Source organism: Pagrus major, chromosome 10, assembly GCF_040436345.1.
Source record: "Pagrus major chromosome 10, Pma_NU_1.0".
Lineage (NCBI taxonomy): Eukaryota > Metazoa > Chordata > Actinopteri > Spariformes > Sparidae > Pagrus > Pagrus major.
The window spans coordinates 1,578,500-1,600,633 of NC_133224.1; the positions used below are offsets into that span (position 1 = coordinate 1,578,500).

General features: G+C 38.6%; 3 protein-coding genes across 4 annotated transcripts; 1 reads left to right on the plus strand and 2 right to left on the minus strand.

The window, feature by feature from the left end:
- Positions 1 to 1,985: 1,985 nt before the first annotated feature.
- Positions 1,986 to 11,008, minus strand: eslec (eosinophil lineage-specific marker). The gene is made up of 8 exons (XM_073474913.1): positions 10,904 to 11,008; positions 10,528 to 10,600; positions 6,824 to 6,900; positions 5,742 to 6,103; positions 4,934 to 5,025; positions 4,664 to 4,798; positions 3,324 to 3,441; positions 1,986 to 2,366 (listed from the first exon to the last, which is right to left on the minus strand). Exons 4-8 carry the CDS (start codon positions 6,061 to 6,063, stop codon positions 2,293 to 2,295), a joined length of 741 nt encoding a protein of 246 aa, XP_073331014.1. The 5' UTR covers positions 6,064 to 6,103; positions 6,824 to 6,900; positions 10,528 to 10,600; positions 10,904 to 11,008; the 3' UTR covers positions 1,986 to 2,292.
- Positions 9,337 to 17,636, plus strand: LOC141003545 (toll-like receptor 2). Of its 2 annotated transcripts, none has more exons than XM_073474910.1 (12): positions 9,337 to 9,416; positions 10,862 to 11,156; positions 12,155 to 12,311; positions 12,403 to 12,552; positions 12,909 to 13,115; positions 13,290 to 13,412; positions 13,603 to 13,753; positions 13,901 to 14,065; positions 14,193 to 14,372; positions 14,477 to 14,617; positions 14,698 to 15,203; positions 16,002 to 17,636. In XM_073474910.1, the coding sequence occupies exons 2-12, from the start codon at positions 10,886 to 10,888 to the stop codon at positions 16,414 to 16,416; spliced, it is 2,466 nt and encodes an 821-aa protein (XP_073331011.1). In that variant the 5' UTR covers positions 9,337 to 9,416; positions 10,862 to 10,885; the 3' UTR covers positions 16,417 to 17,636. The 2 variants fall into 2 exon arrangements, with proteins under 2 accessions (XP_073331011.1, XP_073331012.1); XM_073474911.1 differs by having other exon boundaries at positions 9,359 to 9,416; positions 10,885 to 11,156.
- An 864-nt stretch (positions 17,637 to 18,500) lies between these two features.
- Positions 18,501 to 21,706, minus strand: LOC141004044 (serine protease FAM111A-like). Its single transcript, XM_073475541.1, has 4 exons — positions 21,668 to 21,706; positions 21,008 to 21,061; positions 18,914 to 19,502; positions 18,501 to 18,856 (listed from the first exon to the last, which is right to left on the minus strand). Exons 1-4 carry the CDS (start codon positions 21,704 to 21,706, stop codon positions 18,501 to 18,503), a joined length of 1,038 nt encoding a protein of 345 aa, XP_073331642.1.
- Positions 21,707 to 22,134: the final 428 nt, after the last annotated feature.

Below are 22,134 nucleotides of genomic sequence, written 5' to 3' on the forward strand. Positions count from 1 at the left end.
GGAAGAAACCTCAGGAAGAGTCACTCTCCAAGGACGGACAGACACCTCTAATAAATGGTGTGCAACTAGAATTTGCTGCTTCTTGCTGCCTAAAGACACTCCTGGCTACCACCTGGTCTTGAACTCATGACTGTGAGGTTGCCAGTCAGCCACTTAACCACTACCCTACCACGTCCACTGGTCTTGTTGCTGTTGTTTTTTTTTTGTTTTCACCTCAAGATTGAATCCAACAGAGTTCTGAGAGAGATAATGTAGCGCAAATTTGTATGCTAACTTGTCTGCTGCAGCTTACCAACCCCATGGTGATATCAGGAGTGGTTTCCTATTCATCAACAGCATATCAATCCTGAACAAGTGGCAAGAAGTGGCATATGCCAGTCAGAAGCGGCATATGCCAGTCAGAAGTAGCAAGCATTGGCATACCGTCTGTGTTTAACATCTGAATCGATTTTCATTCCTGCCTTTTTTTTCCCCTCAGAAACAATTTTTCCCCCAAATTTCCGACTTTGATATCAGACTCGATTCTTCCCCCAAAATTATGTCTCCCCCCCCCCCCCCCCCCCCCCATAATTATGAGTTATATCTCAGAATCTTTTTTTTCCAGAATTCTCACTTTTTTCTCAGAATCTGGAGACATTTTTTCCTTCTTGAAATGTTTTTTTTCCACTTGTTTTTTTTTCTCCATGTGTAAAAAAATTTCTTCTGAAAAACAACATTTTTTCCAAGTTTCATACTTGGAAAAAAGTTTTTTTTCCACTTGGCTTCATACAAGTGGAAAAAAAGTTTTTCCATGTGTTTTAAATTAAACTTGTGAAATCAAGTGAAAAGAAAATTTCAGGAGAAAAATGCTTTTGAAAAAAATGTATTCACTAGAATTTTTTTTTCATGTGTGAAGACATTTTTTAGGAGTAAAAAAGAAAAGAATATTAAAGACTTTTTTTCTCCACCCAGTTTCACACATGAAAAAACAACTTCTACAGAAAAAAATGTCAGGAGAAATTCTTTCAGTAGAAAAAAATTGTAGAAAACAATGAAAAAAATACTTTTCAGGGGGGAAAAAATCACGTTTCACACGTGGAGAAAAAATTAATTCTACATAATTTTTTTTCAGGATAATTTTTTGTGAAACTAAGTGAAAAAAACATTTCAGGAGAAAAAAAACAATGGAAATAATTTCTTGGTAGAAAAATAATTATGTTCATGTGTAAAACCAACAAAAAAGAAATAAACTCTACATGACAAAAAATGTTTTGTTTAGTTTTTCATGGCTAAAACCAGTTGAAATTTGACATGAAAAAACAAAATTCAGGGAAAATATGTGTAGGGGGAAAAAATTTCAGGAAGAAATAATCTCTCCTGTAATGTCTTTTCTCATTGGGAAAAAAAAAACTTGAGAAAAACTAGTCAAAATATAATTGTTTTCATGTGTGATTTCAAGCAACAAAAAAAATCTTGAACAAAAACTTTTTTTTGATGTGTGAAGTGATCTTTTCAGATCCTTAAAAATGTATCATCTACAGAATATTTTTATTTGTGATTTTAAACACTGTTTATTATCTTTCCCTTGTGTATATTATCACAGTAACATCATTGTGTGTTTTTTTGGTGAACATGCAGTGAGTCCTCTACTGTCGGGAAATTAGGTCGATTGAGTAAATGCTGTTTGTTTGAGCTGAAGGTACAAGGTGCGGCGTTATGAAATCACAGGCCTTAATAAATAAACAACAGTCACTAGCTGCCTAACCAGAACTCTTTCGAAAGAAATTCAACTTAAATTCCATTTGGGGCAAAGTAAGCTTGATTTGACATGTGACACTAATATGCTATTAATTGGTATTTCATATCTCCTTAAAATAAAAACTATATATAGACTAGACAAACATTATTTTAAAAAAGTGTTTTGTTTTTTATATTTTGCGTTAGTTTAACACATGTAGAAATGAATGATGTATTATGTTGTGACACAAACTTTCACTATTTCACAGTTCAGTGGTGTGCAATTTTTTTATTGATATCATTTCTAAAAGCTCCAATGTGTTTAGTGATAGTGTTACTGATGTAAGATTTACAATTCTTACAGAAGATGAGACACATGCAACATGATTTAGCATTGGCCCAGAATCAGCTCTGCAGGTGGATTAGCCAGACTCAAACCATATCTGGTATAGACACACGTCTTTGCAAAGAAGACTAAACTCTAAAGCCATGCACGCTAATATCTGTCAGTAATGTCTACCAAAACGAAGGAAAGAAAGCAGCATGAGGAACTGATTGTGACTCCAACTGTTGGACCTAGAAGTAGATCATCTTGGAACAAACAAATGGGAGAGTCTCATTGCATGAAGCGTTGTGCCACTTTAGGTTATCTGCAATGCAAAGACAGACAGAAACACTTAAAGTCAAGGATTTCAGGCTAAAGGCTTCACAGGTTTTAGTAATATTCTAATATTCTGACGAAGTGACCGGTTTCTCTAGGGTGATGACTTCATCATTTGGCAATGATTTGGGCCGCTCTCATATCATTTGCAGTCAGTGCTGAAGCTTTATTATGAGTCCATGTACTTGTTTTTTTTTAGACATTTCTCTAGATATTGCATTAATTACAGCAGCTTGGTCAGTGGCCTCAGGCTTCAAACTAAGACACCTCTACCTGCCCCTCTATTGTCAGTTTTACATGTAAAGGGCTCCGAGGTCAAGATAACAATAATATGTATTATTCTATTCTTTCAAATTAAAGCTTGAGGACAAACAGTTCACATTCAAGATTATGACATAATATGACTGTTGGACTGTTACTAACGTTGAAAAAAAGATCCTATTTTGGGTTAAAGTAGCGACGTTAAGTCTCATAACAGAAGTGACATAACTCACATTAGGTAAAATCAATTACTCAAGTGCATCACATTTAATGACTTCTGGACTGTTATGGTTTGGTTAGGTTAGGTTCAGGAAAAGATCTTATTTTGGGTTAAAGAAGCTACACTCAGTCTAATAACAGAGGTTAGGAAGTGACATGACATAAGTAAAGTCAGTGACATAAGTACATCAGATGTGTTTTGGACTGATGACGCTGTCAACGGTCGTGGTTTAGTTGTGTTTTGGACATAATCAATCTCAGAATGCAAGTTATTTATGTCACGTAACACTAAAGATGTGTCTGACGTGTCTTACATAAAGTTCACTCCTAAAGAACAGTATTAGTATACAATAGTATAAAACCAAATTTTTTGAGGGTTGAAATATTGAAACAGGTTGAATATTAAAAGTTTATGTGTGTGTGTGTGTGTGTGTGTGTGTGTGTGTGTGTGTGTGTGTGTTATTACATCCATAGTTCATCTTCAGGCAGCAGTCAGTTGTCTGCATTTCCTGGTCCATGTTCATTTTCATGTACCAGTTGTCGAAGTCAAACTTGGTGCCGTCATTCCACATCCAAAAACAAGGCTGTGGACAGACGGACATGAACATATACTATATATATATATTCACTCAATTTCCCCTATTAAAAAAAGAATTAATCTCCAGATAATCGATTTCACAAATTACAAAAAACAAACTCACCCTACTCACCCTAAAACAAAACATTTTTACCTTGGGAAAAAATTCACTATATTTTTTCATGTTTCTACCAGACACGTGAAAAAAAGGTTTGGCACAAGTTTTTTTTTTTGTTGGGGGAAAAAAAATGTGTCTTGATTTTTTTTCACTCTGTCTCACACATAAAAAAAAGAAGTGTTTTTTTTGTTTGTTTTTTTTTGATGAGCACAGGTGATTTTTTTTTCCCAGGATAAAAACATTTTTTTTTTTTCATGAGTGAAACCGGGTGAAAAATGTGAAAAAAAAAAAAAAGAAGTATAATAAATAAGACATTTTAAAGATTATCCTGGCAAAACCTCTTTTCCCCAACCAGCTCTCAAGTGGGTTAGGCCATGAAAAAGCCCATGAAAAATAAAACAAAACATTTGAAAAAAAAACATTTTTATCCTGAGACAAAAAATTCACTTTTTTTCATGTGTGAAACTGAGTGAAAAAAAGGTTTGCCACAAGAATTTATTTTTTTTTGTTGGGAAAAAAAATGTGTCCTGATTTTTTTTCTCTCTGTCTCACACATTTTTTAATTTAAAATAAATAAATAAATAAATAAAAGTGTGTGTTTTTTTTATGTAAGTGATTTTTTTTTCTCCCCAGGATAAAAATGTTTTGTTTTATTTCTCATGGGTGAAACCAGGTGAACATTTTTTGTTTTTCAGGGGAAAAAAAAGAAATAAGAAGTATAATAAATAAGACATTTGTAAAGATTATCCTGGCAAAACTTTTTTCCCCATCAGCTCTCAAGTCATAAACACAGGAGAGAAAAAATTATTTAGATTAAATTTAGAAAATGGATCATCAGAAAAGAAATACAATTCTTTACTTACCGCTCAGGGCTTCCATACTATTACTGTCACCACTATAGAAAATGTGTATTGGTCAACTGTGAAATATTCTCACTTAAAACATATATTTGTCCAAAAAAATGGAAACAAAATATGTATAGAACGTTGCCAAAAAAAAAAAAAATGATATCAGACTAGCCTGTATCGCTCAGAATGAAAAATGTGTGTATATTAAACATTGAATGTGAGAATCTCAGGGTGTACAAGGTCAGGTAACATCATCAACATACATGTATGGCATTGTGGCCTCCGAGCCAGGTTTGGGGAAAGTCGTGGCCGTGTGCTTTAGTCAAAGACTGGATGAAGTGACACTCCTCCTCACTGTGGATGGACGCCAGGTTTGCTCCTTCGAACAGACAGTAAGTCTGTAGGTGACGAGAGAAGAAACAGTTTCCCCACATCAAGTTATTTGTCAGTATATTAATGACTCTGTCACAACACTTTAATTTTGTGGAGTGAACACTGCAGCCTCAGGGGGACGCTCCCTCTATCGTCCTCACCTCAGCTTCAACCCATGTCTTCGGGCTGTCGACGAAGTAGAAACAGTGATTGCCAAAGTGGGACCACTCGTAGGGGCAGTAGTATTCCATGTCTACAACAAATATATATATTACAAATTAACCAAAAGAACTACAGTAACTACCAGAGTAGCAGAAAATATAAACACTCAAGTGAAGTCCAGCCCTTTTCAGACCTGGTATTAATATCTGCCACAAGTAATCTGATTACAAGTGGACAGCTCGAAAAGGACACAATGTTTTAAACACACATAAAGAAATGTATAACATGCTGAATTTAAAAATGTCCCACATAATGAAGAATCTGCAGTGTATTTGTACAATGTGACATGTTTAGATCAATAAAATGTTTCTTCCTTCATAAATTGAGTGTAAATGGTGAAATCAGTGTAAACTGTGTTCAAACAGCTGCTAAATGTTGGCAGGTCAGACTTTAGCACTTTAGACACAGAAGCAGACAGGCTGGTGCAGCCATGCTGCCACAAACTGACACTTTTTACAAGGAAACACACAACTTCAGGTTTTCATTTAATGCTGAATTTACAAGAAGGAGACAATGATTCAGAATCTGTCAGAGACAGAGTTTCACTACGTTATAAAGTTCGTTTTAACTCAACAACTCTTAAAATCACTACATTTGTTAAGGGAGTTTGGTGATGTTGTGGTAACTGAGGAAAAATCTCAAATGTGTCCTCAGTGCATCTTAGCGGTGTTCTCACCTGCACTCAGAGCTGTCCACTTGGTCTGAACAGGGCCGGTATGTACCTCCAAATTGTAGGTCATCACTTACCACACTTAACAGGTACGGCCCCCGGCGGCGTCTTGGTGCCCGGTATCTTCTGTCCAGTCAGGACATCGACACACCAGCAGAACCCGGTCGACCCTGAGCACTGCTGCGGGAGGAAGTTCCCGTGGGCGTCACACTGCGGGATGAACACACCAATGATGTCGAGGCTTTGCTGCTGAATGAACGTGCAGATGCCCGTTTGTCTGGACATCACGGTGGAGGTGGAGGTGGAGGTGGAGGTGGAGGTGGAGTTGGAGTGGACCGGGACGGCTCGGCTCAGGGTCAGGAGGGAGCACAGTACGAGAGACACACTGAGCCACTTCATGGTGATGATGATGATGATGATGATGAAATGAGAGTGTGGCCTGTCAACAAAGATTTAGGATCATTGATCATTTTTGTAATTTGCAACAAGTCTGAAAGATATTTGGTTCTAGAGACGTGGTAATCACTGAAGTTTGTCAAGAGCCCCTCGTCACTGAATCGACCACGTTAATGATGTTAAAGTTGGAAACACTTCCTTCCTTTCCTTGCCAGTGAACATAATCCAGGCAGCAACAACAATTCTTCTAAACTTATAAACAAATAAATGGTATATAAATCTGATTCTGCATTAGACACTGTTGTTTTTATTGCATTTCCATATTGTTTTCTTGAGACGTGCAACTACATTTTTTTAAATGATGTAATTTACGTTTTTTTAAGCTTACTGTTATTGTATTAATGACAATTATAGTTACTGTTGTTACTATTATTTCTAGCATTACTTTCTTGGGAAATTTTGAGCACAAGCAAAAGTTTTTTGCACGACATAAAGTGTGAAAAAAGATTATAATTTGTATAGACGTTAGAGAAGAGTGCACTTATAATGGCAAAAATGCAAATAAATATACGGAGCACAGAATATATTTCTTCACAATTCATATCTTGTGATCCATATCTGTGCTTGAGAATAAAGTGTGCAGATTTCTTGGACAGTGCACTCACAATGACAAAAAACTACGTACTGCAAACACACAGTAATAAAGCAACAATTTCTTTTACAATTTCTAACAACTGTCATGAACAATCTAAAGCAGACTTACCTGTTTCAGGATCAGCTTGTGTGCTAAGCCCGATGCTGTCCTCTGCTGCTGCTCTGCCTTTTATCCTGATGCCTCTCCTGTGTGATGAATTCATTTTCCCATGAACACACAGCAGCTCTCAGATCAAGTGTTGCACTAACAAAGACCTTTTTTTAATTATTGTATATCAGCAGATGAGCCCTTGTGTATACAGTTGTTCTTTTTAGACAGCAGGACACGTTTTGGGTTACATCATTTTACATTGACCTTAAATTTCATTGTTCAGGGTCTCTGCTTCCCAGACTCTTTGTTTGTGCTCTCTAAAGCTGCTCTTATTTTACCGCCTTGTATTGTGCAAATCTGGGTTACAGACGGGTTTTGCAAGTAAACACTGAGACCACTTGAGACTAGCTGGATTCAAGGTTCAAGGATTAGGTTTATTGTCATTTACACTTAAAAAGTACCATGTCATTGCACTCTGACAGGAGCAATTTATAAAATATGGCCTGAATTTTAGTTTAAGACATAAAAAAATTAAAAAGATTATCAACAGAGTGTGAAGAAACAACAGTGTTGACGTCTGAGATGTCTAATGAAGTTAGCGTGCTAACCAGCTAGCCCGTAAACTCACAAAATGTCAAGAAAGGAAATATTTTTACGGGGGGTGGGGTCACAGTGACCTTTGACCTCTGATCAACAAATTCTGACCAGCTCATCTTTCAGTCCAAGTGGACATTTGTGCCAAATTTGAAGAAATTCTCTCAATGCCTTCCTGAGATAATGCGTACACGAGGATGGGACGGATAGACAGATGTACCATGGCTATAATTGGCATAAAAACAATAAATCAGAAATCCCACTAAGTTTTTAATCACTATTTTGAAAGCTTCCCAGCGGTCATTATTGTTGGGGTACAACCTGAAGGAAAAGCTTGTTCAGGTTCAGCAGCATCAGCTACACACTGAAAACTAATAACCAGTGGGCAATGTGGGAAGGAGGCTGCATATAAGGGGGAAAGTAACACAATGTTTATACCATATGTGATGAATGATTTAATGTAAGATAATCTAACCAGTCTCAAGTGGTCTCAAAAAGATACTACCTCAGATTTGCACAATACAAGGGCGTTAAAGAAGAGCAGCTTCAGATAAAATAACAAGATTTTGATGTGTCATGCTGTTTCTTTTGAAACTACCGATTGTCTGGGAGGCCGTGATACAATGTGACACTGTGGACAATAAAATGACAGTGATGTAACCTAAAACTCAGTGATTACAATAGTCTGAGAAAGAATAACAGGGACACAAAGGCTCACCCGATGATATATAATAAGTAAAGAGGTTAAGACAAAGTAACTCAGCAGGTCTGCTGAGCTAACCTCTGAAATCAATCCATTGTTTGTGTAACATCTGATCCCAAACTCATGGGAAATGTAATAATGACGAAGCAAAATTTGAGTTCAAGTTCTCAACCTCAACCCCAAACAAGTGTATATTGACATATACAATGTAATATACAATAAACACACAGCATATGAAAACCTGCAATAATTGGTATATTATTGTCAATAGATTGTATCATCATCATAAATTCATTAGTACATTATTAAATATATATTTTGATAAAAATGAAGATGACACTAATTTTAATCATAAGCTTGTGTCCACTCTTCATATCATTGTAATATGATGCAATTATATGAAATGTAATGTGAAATTTAACACTGTTCAATTGACACAAATAATGAAAAAAAAACCTTGGATGTTAACATGTCAGATCTATATATATATATATATATATATATATATATATATATATATATATATATATATATATATGTGTATATATATATATATATATGTGTATATATATATATATATATATATATGTGTATATATATATATATATATATATATATATATATATAGTCTGTCACTTTTTTAGTTATTATAGAGTTTCTTTCATAAAACAAACTAAATGAATAAAACTTAAAACTGTTTGTGATTCTTTGTTTAGCCTAAGAAGTCTCTTGAGTGGGGAAAAAGAGGAAGTGATGCTCAGAGCCAGAACGCCAGAGATAGAGCGGAAATCACTGTGGTCACGGCCCTGTTCATATACTGAGTACAGTACATTATGATAATTAGATAATACAGCATTGGACTGCTTTAGTTCAGCTTGTGGTGAGTTATAATCAACAAGACAAGTTCAAATAATTAAAAAAAAAAAATGAATTGGTGCTCAAAAGTAGTTTATTATTATCATCTGTCACATATTATATAGTTCAAGCTGATTTTAATGTTATTTCTAAATAAATAAAATACATGAACATATGTTTTACAAGTCTGACCTCATGTTTGAAACGAGCCTGAAAATGTGCAAAAGATAAATTCACTGCACTTTTCTTTTAACTGCCTCGTTTTTAAAGGGACCGCACCGATTTCCCCCTGAAAGTGAATTTTCATATTCACTTCCTCTTTTCACACTACGCTCCAACTACCACAGAGATTTAACTTCCTCTATCCTTTATGACTTACAGTCATAAAGACTTCTTACTCTTCCCCCAAACGTTGAAGTTTTTCCTGCATTATTAAGAATCACTTCAGCAGTGAATCAGGTAAGGCACCCCAGACTATAATCCTAGAACAAAACATGAAACATGAAATGTACTTTTTTTTCTCTCCATGCCATCATGTTTGAACGATTGTATCAACGCTGTTCCAGTTATGATTTTCTCATTTTACGACTGTGACTTGTTGTTGTACGACTGCGTAACCAGATGGATTACACAATACAAGAAGCACTTGAGCAAACGAGGGCTGTAAGACAGAATTAATGCAGTTACAGTTCATCACGTATGATTTTTTTTTTTTTCCAGTTAATGATTCTGGCAGCCGCTGTGTGTCTGAATTTTGTATTTCAAACTGTCATGACGAGTCAGATCTTTATGAACGCAGGAAGTCACAACACAAACAGGAACGGAAATCAGCTTACTGTATTTTTCTTGTATTGTCCGTTTTACGACCAAGACTGAAGTCAAATCTGTACGCTGTGTTGTTTTAATGCTACGATACAACAATACTGTACCTCCAAGTTTGTGGCAAGCCTTTAAGAGGATTAGGGCCACTGTGACAAATGTCTCGGAGTTCTGAGTTTGAGAAAAAAAGTGAGAAATTTTAAATTTTCAATAGAAATCCGACTTTCTTCTCTCAAAATCATGAGTTTATTGTCAGAAATGTGACTTTTTTCCCCAGAATTCAGACATGTTTTCCTTAAAGTCTGGATACTAAAATTAATCTCAAAACTTTAATCTCAGAATTTCCGACTTTTTCTTGAAGTCAGATTTCTGACAAATAGTCTGAATTCAGAGTTTAAAATCAGACATTTGACTTTTTTCTCAGAATTCTGAATTTAAATTAAAAAAAAATTCAGAATAAGGATTTAGGCTCAGTCACAAAGTCAGACTTAAATCAGAAAACTTAAACAGAATTTGGACTCTCAGATATCCAAGAAAACAGGCAGATTTTTCACAGTAGCCCTAACCCTCCTACAAATACATCTTTTGTTTCTTAACTGTGTACACTTATCGAATCTGTGACCAAGCTAGCGAGCTTCCTGACTGATGGTTAGCTGGCATGTGTAGCTGGCTAAGGTGTTTGCCAACCGGCTTAGATAGCTACTAATCCTACGAGCAGTGACTACATCACAAAGCTTCAAGAAACACATACTTGGAGAAGATATGAGGATGAACTCTGCTGTACTTTCTGGTGTGACAGGGCCTCAGGCACTCAGGTGGAAAGCCTGCAATCAGAAGACAGAGCGGATGATTTTAGTTGAGTTTAACCGTAAGACAGCTGGACTGTTACACAGGTATATGCATAGTCTTAGTACAACTGAACATAAACAAAAGTGTAAATGTAACAATCTTGTTTTTGTCGTACCTGTACTTTTAAATTTTACTTCCACCTTGTTTTCTTTCACTTTGTCTCACTTTCTTTGACTTTCTTGCTTGGTTCGCTAATCTGATTCTTTTCCTCCCTCCTCTGTTCCCACCGCCATCAGAATTTCCCTTCTCTCCCCCACAGTATGGGCCGGCCAACCAACCTTTCCTCCGCCCTCCAGATCATCCTCCTCCTCTCTCTCTGCTGGGGTCAGAGGTCAAACCCAGATGACGAGAGGCCATCCTGCGGGCGCTGCGACCTTCGGCTCTCCTGTAACTGCTCCTATGGCGGCTTCACACGGGTTCCCATGGTAACGGACCGCGCCCTGAGTCTTGACCTCTCCAACAACAACATCACCGTGGTGACGGACGATGATCTGACAGGCCACAGACAACTGAGGGCTCTGAGTCTTCACGGTAAGGCTGGTGGGATTTTATTCAGTATGGGTACAGATAAAAAACACATGAGCGTAAGTGATGAAGGACTCATGATGTTTCTGACATTTTCCATCTATATTTGTGTTTATAAGTAGACATCTACCACTTTATTGGAGAGAAACATTTTAACATCTCATTTTGGAAACATAAAAAAGCCTTAAAAAAAATGGGATATGTAAAACAATTAATATTAATGTATTACACTATGATTAATGATAATATACTGACTATAAGGTAGTGACAATGAATCAATTAATCTATGAATGATTTAAATCAAATGTCACTTATTAGCTCATCCAAAGCTTTTAAGTATATCATATTATTGAATGAATCAAAGATGTAAAAATGTCTGATTTTTCCAAACATTTAAAATACTTCTGGTCATGGTTTCGCTGTGCCTAAGGTCAAGAATGAACATCAGAAGCACACTTTTGAAGCCAATGTGGACAAAAAGGTTTTAAATTGCTTAGAACAACAACAACAACAACATTAAAAAAGGACATTTTGTCACCAAGTTTGTTTTCGAGATGAGAGCCAAACTGCAGCGTACTATACCTTCGTCATACCATTGCTGTTTGGTTAGGTTTAGGCAATAAAAGTACTAGATAAGGTTAAAAGCATCATATTTAAGGTTAAAATAAGTACGTTACTCATTTAATTATGACGCAAGTTTACGATGTTATCAAATTAAAACAGCTCACACGGGACATGAACAGAGCTCTCCTGGGTAAAAGTCCTTTGCTTGTTTTACCTGACGTCCTTCTTTAGTGGATTTTATGAATCTTCATGTGACTTCCTCCTTTGCTGCCGTTCTTCTTACAACGGCCACTAGAGGTCACGCTTAACAACAAATGTAATTATGGGTTATAATAAGCTGCTTGAAGAGTTGACCTTTATGTTTCTTTTCTGATGAGGACGGGTTACTTGTTTTTGCAAGGATGTAGGATGTTTTATATGTAGATATTACTGTCATCCAGGTAACAGGATAGCTGAGATCCACCCGTCAGCGTTCGACTCTCTGTGGAGCCTGGTGGAGCTGGATCTGTCTGACAATCAGCTGACTGCTCTCAACCAAAAATGGTTCAACAAGCTAGAAGCTCTACAGCAGCTCAACCTGCTCAACAACCCATACAGGTAAAACCCTTCAGTCACAGTTTAAAGACCAAGCAGAAACCTCCAGACTGCGTATGATGTTCACATGCTTCACCGCCCTCTTTTCCTGCAGCTGCCTGGGTTCTCCTCCGGTGTTTCAGGGGCTGGTCAGGTTGAGGAGGCTTCGGTTTGGAGGTCCCGCTCTGGAGGAGCTAAAGAGAGGAGATCTGTCTGGAGTCACTGAGCTGGAGGAGCTCACTGTGCACGCCAATAACCTGACGAGGTTCGGAAGTGATGTTGTTTTTGAGTCTGTATATGTCAGATTTTAAAAGCGATCACTATGGTGACTTAATGTGTTAGTCCATCTCTCAATACTTTTCGACTACAGTGTCTGTGGCTCTCAGCTTCAAGCCCACTGGTAACTGTAACTGTAGTTATAAGTGAACGATACTCAAACAGAATTATATAGTGCATTTGTGAGGGACTGTTTTCAACAGTGCATTAATCCACATTTGAAGCAATTATGTGGGATTGTGTCAAGGTAAGTTACAGAGTGTGTGTGTTTTGTTCCTCTGGCGGGATTTGTCTTTTTTAGTTTAAGCACTGATTTTTGAATCCACTGTCTTTTTCTCTCTGCAGGTATGAGTCCGGTACTCTGGCATACGTTTGGCCGTTGGGTTGTGTCACTTTGAGCCTCCACAGTCCATTTTTAACAAATGAGGCCTTAGCCTCAGCTGTGCTCAGTGACGTGTCATACCCGGAGACGCCCATCGTTCTAGAAGACCTCCATCTCATTGGGAATGATACCGTTCAGCCTTTCAAAGCAGCAGCCAATAAGAGAGTCAGGTCTGGCCTCAGTCTACCTTTCTTCTGTTTTAGTATTCATGCAGAATTACTTATTAAGTCACCTCCATAAAACATTTTTCATTCTACATAAGCAACAAGACCACCAGTGAGAAGATAACACATGTCAAATAAACATCAGATTGGCAGTCAATGTTCTATGATGTCACTCCTCAGGTACGTAACTTTACGCAAAACGTCTGTGTCTGATGAGGCCATTGTTCACTTCCTGGAGGCATTCAGTGGAGTACCGCTCACCTTCTTTTCGGGTGATGGCGTCACGTTAACAGGCGAGGGCAGGTAGGAGACAAAAAACAGCAAATCTAGGTGTTCTCCAACAAAAGAGAAAATAAAGTTGTTTATAATATATTTTTTCATAGTACTGTTTTGTAGGGTAAAACCTATTATAAAGAAAGTAAATAATATTCAGAAGCAAACTGTGTCTTAATCTTCATTGTTAAATAGTTTGTTGTTTTTTGGTTGGTGCTAGGTGGGAGACAGCCAGCTGGACTGATCAAAAAAGCATTGACGAGTTCCACATACGAAACGCCGTGGTGCTGGATGTCTTTAAGTTTGTCTCATTTCTACAGCTGGGATTTCTGCTGCAGTATCCCAGGAAGGTGTCTGTCGTAAATTGTAAGGTAAAGAACACGTGTTTTTTAAAACATTTTTTTATCATAAGTCAAACCAATTCTCAAAAGTTTGGACATTGTAAACAGAATATGATCTAATGAGTTAATCCTTTTTGACATATACTTAACTGAAAACAAATGCTAACTTACCTACAGGCCTTCGTGATGCCCTGTCAGACGTCTGCCCTGCTCAAGAACCTGCAGTACCTGGACTTTTCCGACAACCTGCTGACTGACATGACTCTTAAGGAGACGCTGTGCGATGGTGACGGCACAATGAAGGACCTACGAGTTTTAAACGTCAGCGGAAACGCTCTGCAGGTGCCTTCATGAAACCTTAAGGAATTATTTTTGCGTGTATCCAATCAGCAGGAAGTCCAAAAACAGTTTGAAGGTTTTGGAGTAAAATGACCTGCCGCCTGAAGACCTGTTTGTCTCTGTCCCTCAGTCTTTTTCCATGCTGACCCACCTGGTACTGAAGCTCTCCAAGCTGACCCACCTGGATATCAGCAGGAACGGATACAACTCCATGCCCCAGAGCTGCTCCTGGCCCTCCACCCTGCGATACCTCAACCTCTCCTGGACCTCACTTACAACCATCACCCCCTGTCTACCCAAAACTCTGAAGGTACAAGAGTGGCTCATGCAGCAGCAATCCTGACAGACCTGACACCATCAAGCCAAAAATACTTGCCAATAACCCACTTTTACCTTGATCTTTATCCTGTACAGGTGTTGGATCTGAGCAACAATGACCTCAGAAACTTCTCTCAGGCCCTGCCTGCCCTGAGAGAGCTCCACCTCTCTGGGAACAAGTTCCTGAGGCTGCCCTCTGGATCGCTGTTCCCCAATCTGCAAACACTTACAATACAGGTAGGGACCAACTAAATATCACATTTCCTCTTCTGATCCTCTTCGTATTCCCCAGTGTGACCCTTCTCGTTCTTCCACAGTCGAACACCTTGAACATGCTCAGCCATTCAGACCTCCAGTCGTACCAACGACTCCAGAGCCTCCAGGCCGGTCAGAACAAATTTGTCTGCTCCTGTGACTTCGTTGACTTCTTCCAGTCAGTCATTAAAGGAAATGGAGATGTGCATTTGACAGACAGAGAGGACGCCTACATCTGCGACTCTCCTCTCTTCCTGCAGGGGGAAGAAGTGGGTCAAGTCCGCCTCTCCGTTGTTGAATGCCACCGGGTTTTGTTCGTGTCTGTGTGCTGTGGGGTGGCGCTGTTTGTCGCCATCCTGCTGTGTGTCCTGTTGTGGCGCCTCCATGCAATCTGGTACCTCAAGATGACATGGGCTTGGCTGAGGGCCAAGCGTAACTCCCGGCAACGACGGCGCAATGATAGAGAAGACTCAGAAGCGTTGCTGTCCTTCGACGCCTTTGTGTCCTACAGTGAGAGAGATGCTAGCTGGGTGGAAAACTTCTTGGTGCCTGAGCTGGAGGAGCCGAGGTTACGTCAGAATTTTTTTTTTCTTGTTATCTCTTCTAACATCACATTTCTGTTGTCTGTTTGTTAGCAGGATATCTCAAAAGCTGCAAAGCTACTTACCAAATTTCAGCAAGAATAGAAAGAAACAAGAGGTTTTCATCAAAACTCTTCAAAAAATCAGAATTAAAGTTTGGTGAAAGATGATCATGGGAACACATTTGATCCAATCTTTTCCACACATGGCTCGTAGCCTTCCAGCTAAATGTTATTAATTGGGTTTCTTTTAAATCATATTTTTTAGGGTCTTTCCTTGTGATAATGAGGTACAGAGGCAAACAGGAAATGGGAAGAGGGACAGGTATGACGTGCAACAATTGCTGCAGCTGGATCTAAGTGCTGTAACCATTCAGCTACCAAACCAATCCATTAATTTGGCCTACAATATTAGTTTTCCAGTATTTTGTTGCTTGATTTTTTTACTTTAGATGCTGTTCATTTAATCTGACTATTGACTGTAATTTAAAGAAGTCTTGTGGCAACACCACTTCAGCAACACAATCAAGAAGGTTGAGTACTTAGCAAATTCTGGTGACCAGTAAAAATGTACAGTTTAGAAATTCTCTTAAAAGTCTGAAGAAATGGTGCGTTCCTGTTAAGTTGGTGCTTTTGGAAAAATGTCTTACCAAATCAGAAACATGTTGTTGTCAATGCCATGACTTTTGCAGCTGACTCCCCACAGCCCACTGAACCCCACAGACCAAACATAAAATCTAAACCCAATGAGAAACATAACCTTCTTATTGATTTCTACTCCCGCAGGGAGATTGATGAAGGCCTTATGAATCCCAGACATCCTCGGCCTCTGACCCTGTGCCTCCACAAGCGGGACTTCCTTCCTGGGCACTGGATTGTGGATAATATCATAAGCGCCATGGAGCGCAGCCGGCGTACCGTCTTCGTCCTCTCAGAGAACTTTGTCCAGTCGGACTGGTGCCGCTACGAGCTGGACTTCTCCCACTTCTGGCTTTTCGATGGAGATTCCGGCCGAGATGCGGCCATCTTGATCCTGCTGGAACCGCTGTCCAAGGACGACATCCCCAAACGCTTCTGCAAACTGCGCAAACTCATGAGCTCCACCACCTACCTGGAGTGGCCTCAGGAGGAGGAGAGGGTCGGGGAGTTCTGGAAGAGTCTCCGCAACGCTTTGAGAGGAGAAGAAGAGGAGGATGACTGAGGGGGAAAACACGAAGTGATGAAGAATAAAGGACAAAATCAGAAGCTGAAAAGGGTGGAGGAACAATAAGAAGTGAAGAAGAGGAAAAGAAAAGGACAGAGAGGAGAACAAGGGAGGAGTAAAGATGAAATGAAGGAGCAGGAATACGATGTAGATGAAGCCTGTGATTTAATGTCATAAATAAGGAAAATATTGTGACTTTACTTGTTGCTTTTGCTGACAAATTGCTTTTGAACTGAGCAGTCTTTGTTATGACCCATTCGGTCATCTTAAAAAAAAAAGTTCCTTCTTGGTTTTTCATCACTTAATTTAACGAGAAAGATCTGTATCAATCAGGTCATTCTGGTTTCTTTCAACATCTGATGAAATCAAACTTACCCTCAGCTGCACAACAATCAATCACATCTGATCTCAATCATATTTCCTCAGTTTAAGCAGGAACGTCAGAGTAATAACAGACGTTCAGCTTACAAGTGACAATGTAGTGCAGCATCAGTCAGGTATTCTGCTGGTAGTTTGATGAAATGGCCACTTGAGGGAGCAGCTGGTTAATTTTTGGCACAACCACAGGACGTTGTCAGCGGATGTGAAACCAGTTCTGCAGTAAACAGCCTGAGCACTTATATGAAAAGAGTCAACTTCCAGTAATAAGAGTGTTTCCTATAACATGGACGTGTTACTCAAACAGAAGCAGAAAAACTAAGTTCCTGAGGAGCTTTTATTAAAACTACAAGGGGACACACTGCACATACACACAGTGACATCGGAAACACTTTTCTGAGGCCTCAGTGTGCTTCAAACTTGTTGGATCATCAGACTGTCTGAAACATAAAATGGATACAGTTGCATACAGCTTGTCCGGTGTAATCCAAGTCTCCAGAAGCCCTCAGCACGAGCTGGACCACACGTTGAGGGTGTAAATAACATCTTTTCAAATCAGTTTGTGATCTCAGGGCTTCTGGAGTCTTGGATTACGCCAGACGAGCTGTCTGGAGACATTTGATTTGTTTACAAGTTGTTTAAGCAGAACGCTGCAACTCTGTTTTACTGTGAAGCTCCAGAAATGTTTTGTGGACTACGAGACTTCACCTGACTTTATATCAACATGGAGGGAGGAGATGATGACTGGATTCATATTGTTGGCTGAACTGTTCCTTCACGTTAAATGTGTGGTTTTTTTGACCATGCAATAAACATTTAAGCCTTTTTTTAAAATCTCAGCTATGACTGTAAGTTTGTCTTGTCATTACACTTACATTCTACAAATATTTGCCTCTTAGCTCGTGTGTTTCATCACTACATTTAGTATTTTATCGCTCTACTAGACTTCAAACTGTAGCTTCTCTCTCAAACGTCATTTTTGTTTGTGATTGCTTGAATCATTATTCATTTAATACCCACATCAGACCCCTGACATCACATGCTTTTACATTTTACATGGCAGACTGTGGGGATTTTATAGTGAACTGAAGTGTAATGTACCTGCAACAAAGAGACATGGATAAAACTTAATTGGTCAAGACGTTGTTGCAACCCTTTGTCTAGACTGAGAAGAGAAAACTGGTGGGAACAACAATATAACATTTTGAGGGGGGAAACAAATGACAGGAAACAGATTCTGAAGAGAACCAAACAAGTTTTAATTAGTACTGCAAAATTAATCAAAAACATCATCCAAATCACAGGTGCAGGCAAAACTACAAAAGAAAGAGCTAACGGGTGCTGTTAAAACAAAGACATAAACCAAAAGAGGACCAAAACCAAGAGCTAACTATTCTTAAAATGAACCAAATATGAAAGTAAAGCCTCACTATCTAATCCTAGCCCATGTGGAAAAGAACAAAACAGTCAAAACAGGCATTAGTGGGGTTATTTTGTCCAGTGTGAAAGGGGTACAGATTTTTGCCGTGAAAATAAAAACTACACCACCACAGTGGATGATTATAATAACAGCATTTACATTTGCTGTAATGAAATAAAATCACTTTAATCATTTGCTCACTGGGAAAATAACGATTTCATCAACTAGAAACAACAACCTGTGCAGCCAGATGTGTTTCGACACTTGCCCGAGGACTGAATACTTAATCAGTGTCCATTGGTTCAGAAGAGTCTGAGAGGTTTCCAACGTCTGCTGGCTCAGCCTTGACTACCTGTGCTTCAGATACAGACTTAAGGACTTCTTGTAGGTCTGAGTTTCCCTTTGCTGCCTCCTCAAATCTCTTTAACAACTCTTCAAGTCCCTTTGTCTTAAGCATATTCACGAAGTGTTTCAATATAGTGTGTAGAGAAAAGGCATACTCTATCACACTCTCTTTGTATTTTTGAAACCCATAGACGAATCCTGCAGTGTGCAAACCAAAAACTTTGCATTGAGCATCAAACACTGGAGAGCCAGAGGAGCCATGGTACATGAAAGTGTTGTAGGTCACCACTTTTTCTGCCAATTTCCCATCAGTCATTATGTTTTCAATGTCTTGCTCTCTGATAAGGTGACTGATTGAGTAGAGAGTGAGAGGACTGTCTTTGTATGGATGTAAATGATCATCGACAGCCTGCTCCCTCTTCTCTTTCTCAATGATACATGTGGGATCCATTTTTTTCACTTCTCCTCCTGGGTGACCGATAAGATAGGCTTCACCACTCGGAGGCACTGGACTAAAGTCCTTCAGGAGCCCTGGTGGTATCTTAATGTTCTGTTGTGTTTGGGTTTTTAGGTTGGAGACCCTCTGGCCTTCAGTGTTGAACTCAAGTACGGCATAGTCAAGATCACCTTCAGGGCAGATGTAAGATTTAACTACCTGGTGGCGGTGGGAAATTGTGTCATCATAGTTAAAATAAAAGTCAACAGACACCTCTACACCCCTCTCCAGTGTTTCTCCTTCAACATAATCTTTAAATAAATGTGCGTTAGTTAAGATGTAGTTGCCAAACAACACAAAGCCTGTGCCCTTAATTACATTCTTAACAATCACTTTGCAGACTGACTCACTCAGTTTTAGCAGCTTCCTGAGTCTGTGCATGTCACTGAATAACTGCTGGATCTTTCCATTCCATGAGTTTTCCTTCCTCAGCTCTAGTACTTTCTGGTGAAAATCATCAGGGAATCTTTTCTGCATCTGTTCTTTCCGAGCTGAAAGCAGCTGATGCTGTAATTCATAAATCTTCTCAGGGTCATCACTGATTTCCAGTGCTACTCTGACACTGATTCCGTTCTGATATGCTACCTCTAAGACTGACCTTGTGTTTCTCTGGTATTGTGAGTCTTCTGATGGTCTTGGGTTTTCCTGCTGTTTTTTATCTTTTACTGTCTTATCCTGTGGAAGATTTATGTTGAATTCTTTTCCATATAGTTTGTCAACCTTTTGTGTACGTTCAAACATTTTTCCTTGGCAAGACAAAGTGTAGTTGCAGAGATCATCACTGAAGCGACCGTCTCTTTGCTCTTCCACTGTCGTCCCCTTCTCCCCATAAACACACCGACAGTCGAACTTTTCAACAGCATTATTTTTAAAAAGCTTCTTTGTTTTGGCGTTTGTTCCTCCGACTGCATCAGTGTAGAAAACAGAATATTGGTCTCTTGAATGTATTTCTGTGTTTGTGCTAGGTTTGACTTGGATCTCAACCGCTTCTGATTTATGTGATATTTTCCGAGATTCCTCATCATCAATACAAGAACAAGGGAAATTAGTTGCAATAGTAACTTCCCCATGCTGTGCACCCGGCTGAATTACAAGGTTTTCATCTGACCGTTTCAGTTCATTGTATTTTTTTGTTATTGTACAAAGGAAATTAAACACAATAACAATTCCCTCCAGCACTGTCCAACGTGGCTCGCAATCAACATCGGATTTCTTGTGGACTTTGCATCTGAATTTCTTCTTGAAATGATGTAAACGTCCGTCCTGCAGGAAATCAGAGTGAAAAAATAAGTTACACATCCTTTTGTCCTTTTTTGTACATGCAGTGTATCACAGTCCACTAACCATGGGTTCATCATAGTTCTCCTTCTTCACTGTCACATGGCTGTATCTACCAGTTGTATACATAAATATGATCCCATTACATTCCCTGTCGAATTTGTCATGTAATGTTTTTAAGAATGGGTCCAAATTTGGTTTTGCATCCTCTACTCATGTTAATACACACAGGCGTGAAATAAGGTGTGTGGTTACAACAGGCTGAACATATTTTGTTCTACGTCATAAAATCCATCATTAAATGTCCACAGTTTAATTATAAAGCTCTTCATGTGTTAAAAACAGTTAGCGGTTGCTAACAAGTGTCTGAATGAGACTACAGAGGTTGTCGGGGACATTAAACGTCCTCACAGCAAACACGGAGACTCATCTGCTCACTAGTCCGTCTTCACAGGCCACTTTAGTTACACACTGTTCTGACTCTGACTTTACAACTCGTACATTGATCAGTTTATAGAAAACCTGGATAGTAATTGTGCAGTAAGACGCTCAGTGGTGGAGACGTTTAAGTCATGTGACAGGAAATCAGAGTGAAGAAATAAGTAAGGTTACACATCCATGAATGTAATAAAAATGCAGCCTTTTTTGTCCATGTTTCACAGTCCACTCACTGTGGGTTCACTGGAGTTCTCCTCCTTCACTGGCACATGGCTGTATCTACCCGTCTGCAAAATGAGAAAAGTAAAAACATCAAACCTCGTTCAAGAAATGATTGTATGGATAAATATGATCGCATTACGTTCCCTGTCGAATTTGTAATGTAATGTTTTTCAGAATGGGTCTAAATTTGGTTTAGATTCTCTGCATAAATCTTTCCAAAGGCTATTCTTGATTATTATAATGTTTTGTGGCAAGTTACAGTTAAATAATACATCTGACAGCTGTAAAATGATTGATTGATTTTTCTTTAAAACATACGTTAGGGTCATCTAAACTACAAACTACAGACTGCTGCCGTTTGTAGTCGTAAAACCAAGAAATCAGGTAGCATGTTAGCGCTTCCTGTTCCCTCGTCTCAAAGTCTGGGAGTCTGTTGAATGTGTTTTTAGTTAAAGGTGTGAAATAAGGTGTGTGGTTACTACAGGCTGAACATATTTACATGTTTTGTTCTCCAACATAAAATCCATCATTAAATGTCCCACAGTTTAATTATGAAGCTCTTCATGTGTTAAAAATGGTTAGCAGTTGCTAACAAGTGTCTAAATGAGATTAAACGTCTTTGATTCTGACTTTACAACTTGTACATTGATCAGCTCATGAGGAGAACTCACCTGAGGGCCTGCAGCTCCACCTGGCTGTTGATTCTCCATGGTGATCAAACTCGTGCTGATAAAATGATGCATTCACAAAACAAACAAATCAGACAAGCTGTGGCTGATTCTGCATCGAAAATGTTCCATCAATAATCTGAATTTCCCCAGGTTGTCCTTAAAAACATTCAGGGGCGTCCCAATTAAGAATTGCTCTTGAGAATTTTTTCTGTTTATTGCCCACCCAAAACCTCAACGGATGGTTGAAACCAGTCATGTCCTCTGGGCAAATAATATAATAATAATAAACTTTATTTATAGAGCATTTTTTAAAAACACAGTTTACAAAGTGCTTTGACAAAACAAAGGAAACTTGTAGTCTGAAAACAAATAACTGAAGAACAGAAGTAATGAAAAAATTACCAAAATAAACAAAATAAAGAAATGGAAATAAATCAAAAAGGGTAAAATAAACAAAACAAATAAAT

Coding starts and splice junctions, on each gene's coding strand:
- eslec (XM_073474913.1), bottom strand. CDS start 6,063: ATGAAGTGGCTCAGTGTGTCTCTCGTACTGTGCTCCCTCCTGACCCTG. Junction 5,026..5,741: donor GGCCGTACCTGTTAAGTGTG/GTAAGTGATGAC, acceptor TATTTGTTGTAG/ACATGGAATACTACTGCCCC. Junction 2,367..3,323: donor CCTGAAGATGAACTATGGAT/GTAATAACACAC, acceptor TTTGCATTGCAG/ATAACCTAAAGTGGCACAAC.
- LOC141003545 (XM_073474910.1), top strand. CDS start 10,886: ATGGGCCGGCCAACCAACCTTTCCTCCGCCCTCCAGATCATCCTCCTC. Junction 13,754..13,900: donor TGTCTGTCGTAAATTGTAAG/GTAAAGAACACG, acceptor ACTTACCTACAG/GCCTTCGTGATGCCCTGTCA. Junction 14,373..14,476: donor GTCTACCCAAAACTCTGAAG/GTACAAGAGTGG, acceptor TATCCTGTACAG/GTGTTGGATCTGAGCAACAA.
- LOC141004044 (XM_073475541.1), bottom strand. CDS start 21,706: ATGGAGAATCAACAGCCAGGTGGAGCTGCAGGCCCTCAG. Junction 21,062..21,667: donor GTGGAGCTGCAGGCCCTCAG/GTGAGTTCTCCT, acceptor CTCATTTTGCAG/ACGGGTAGATACAGCCATGT. Junction 18,857..18,913: donor TCTCACTCTCTACTCAATCA/GTCACCTTATCA, acceptor GGAAATTGGCAG/AAAAAGTGGTGACCTACAAC.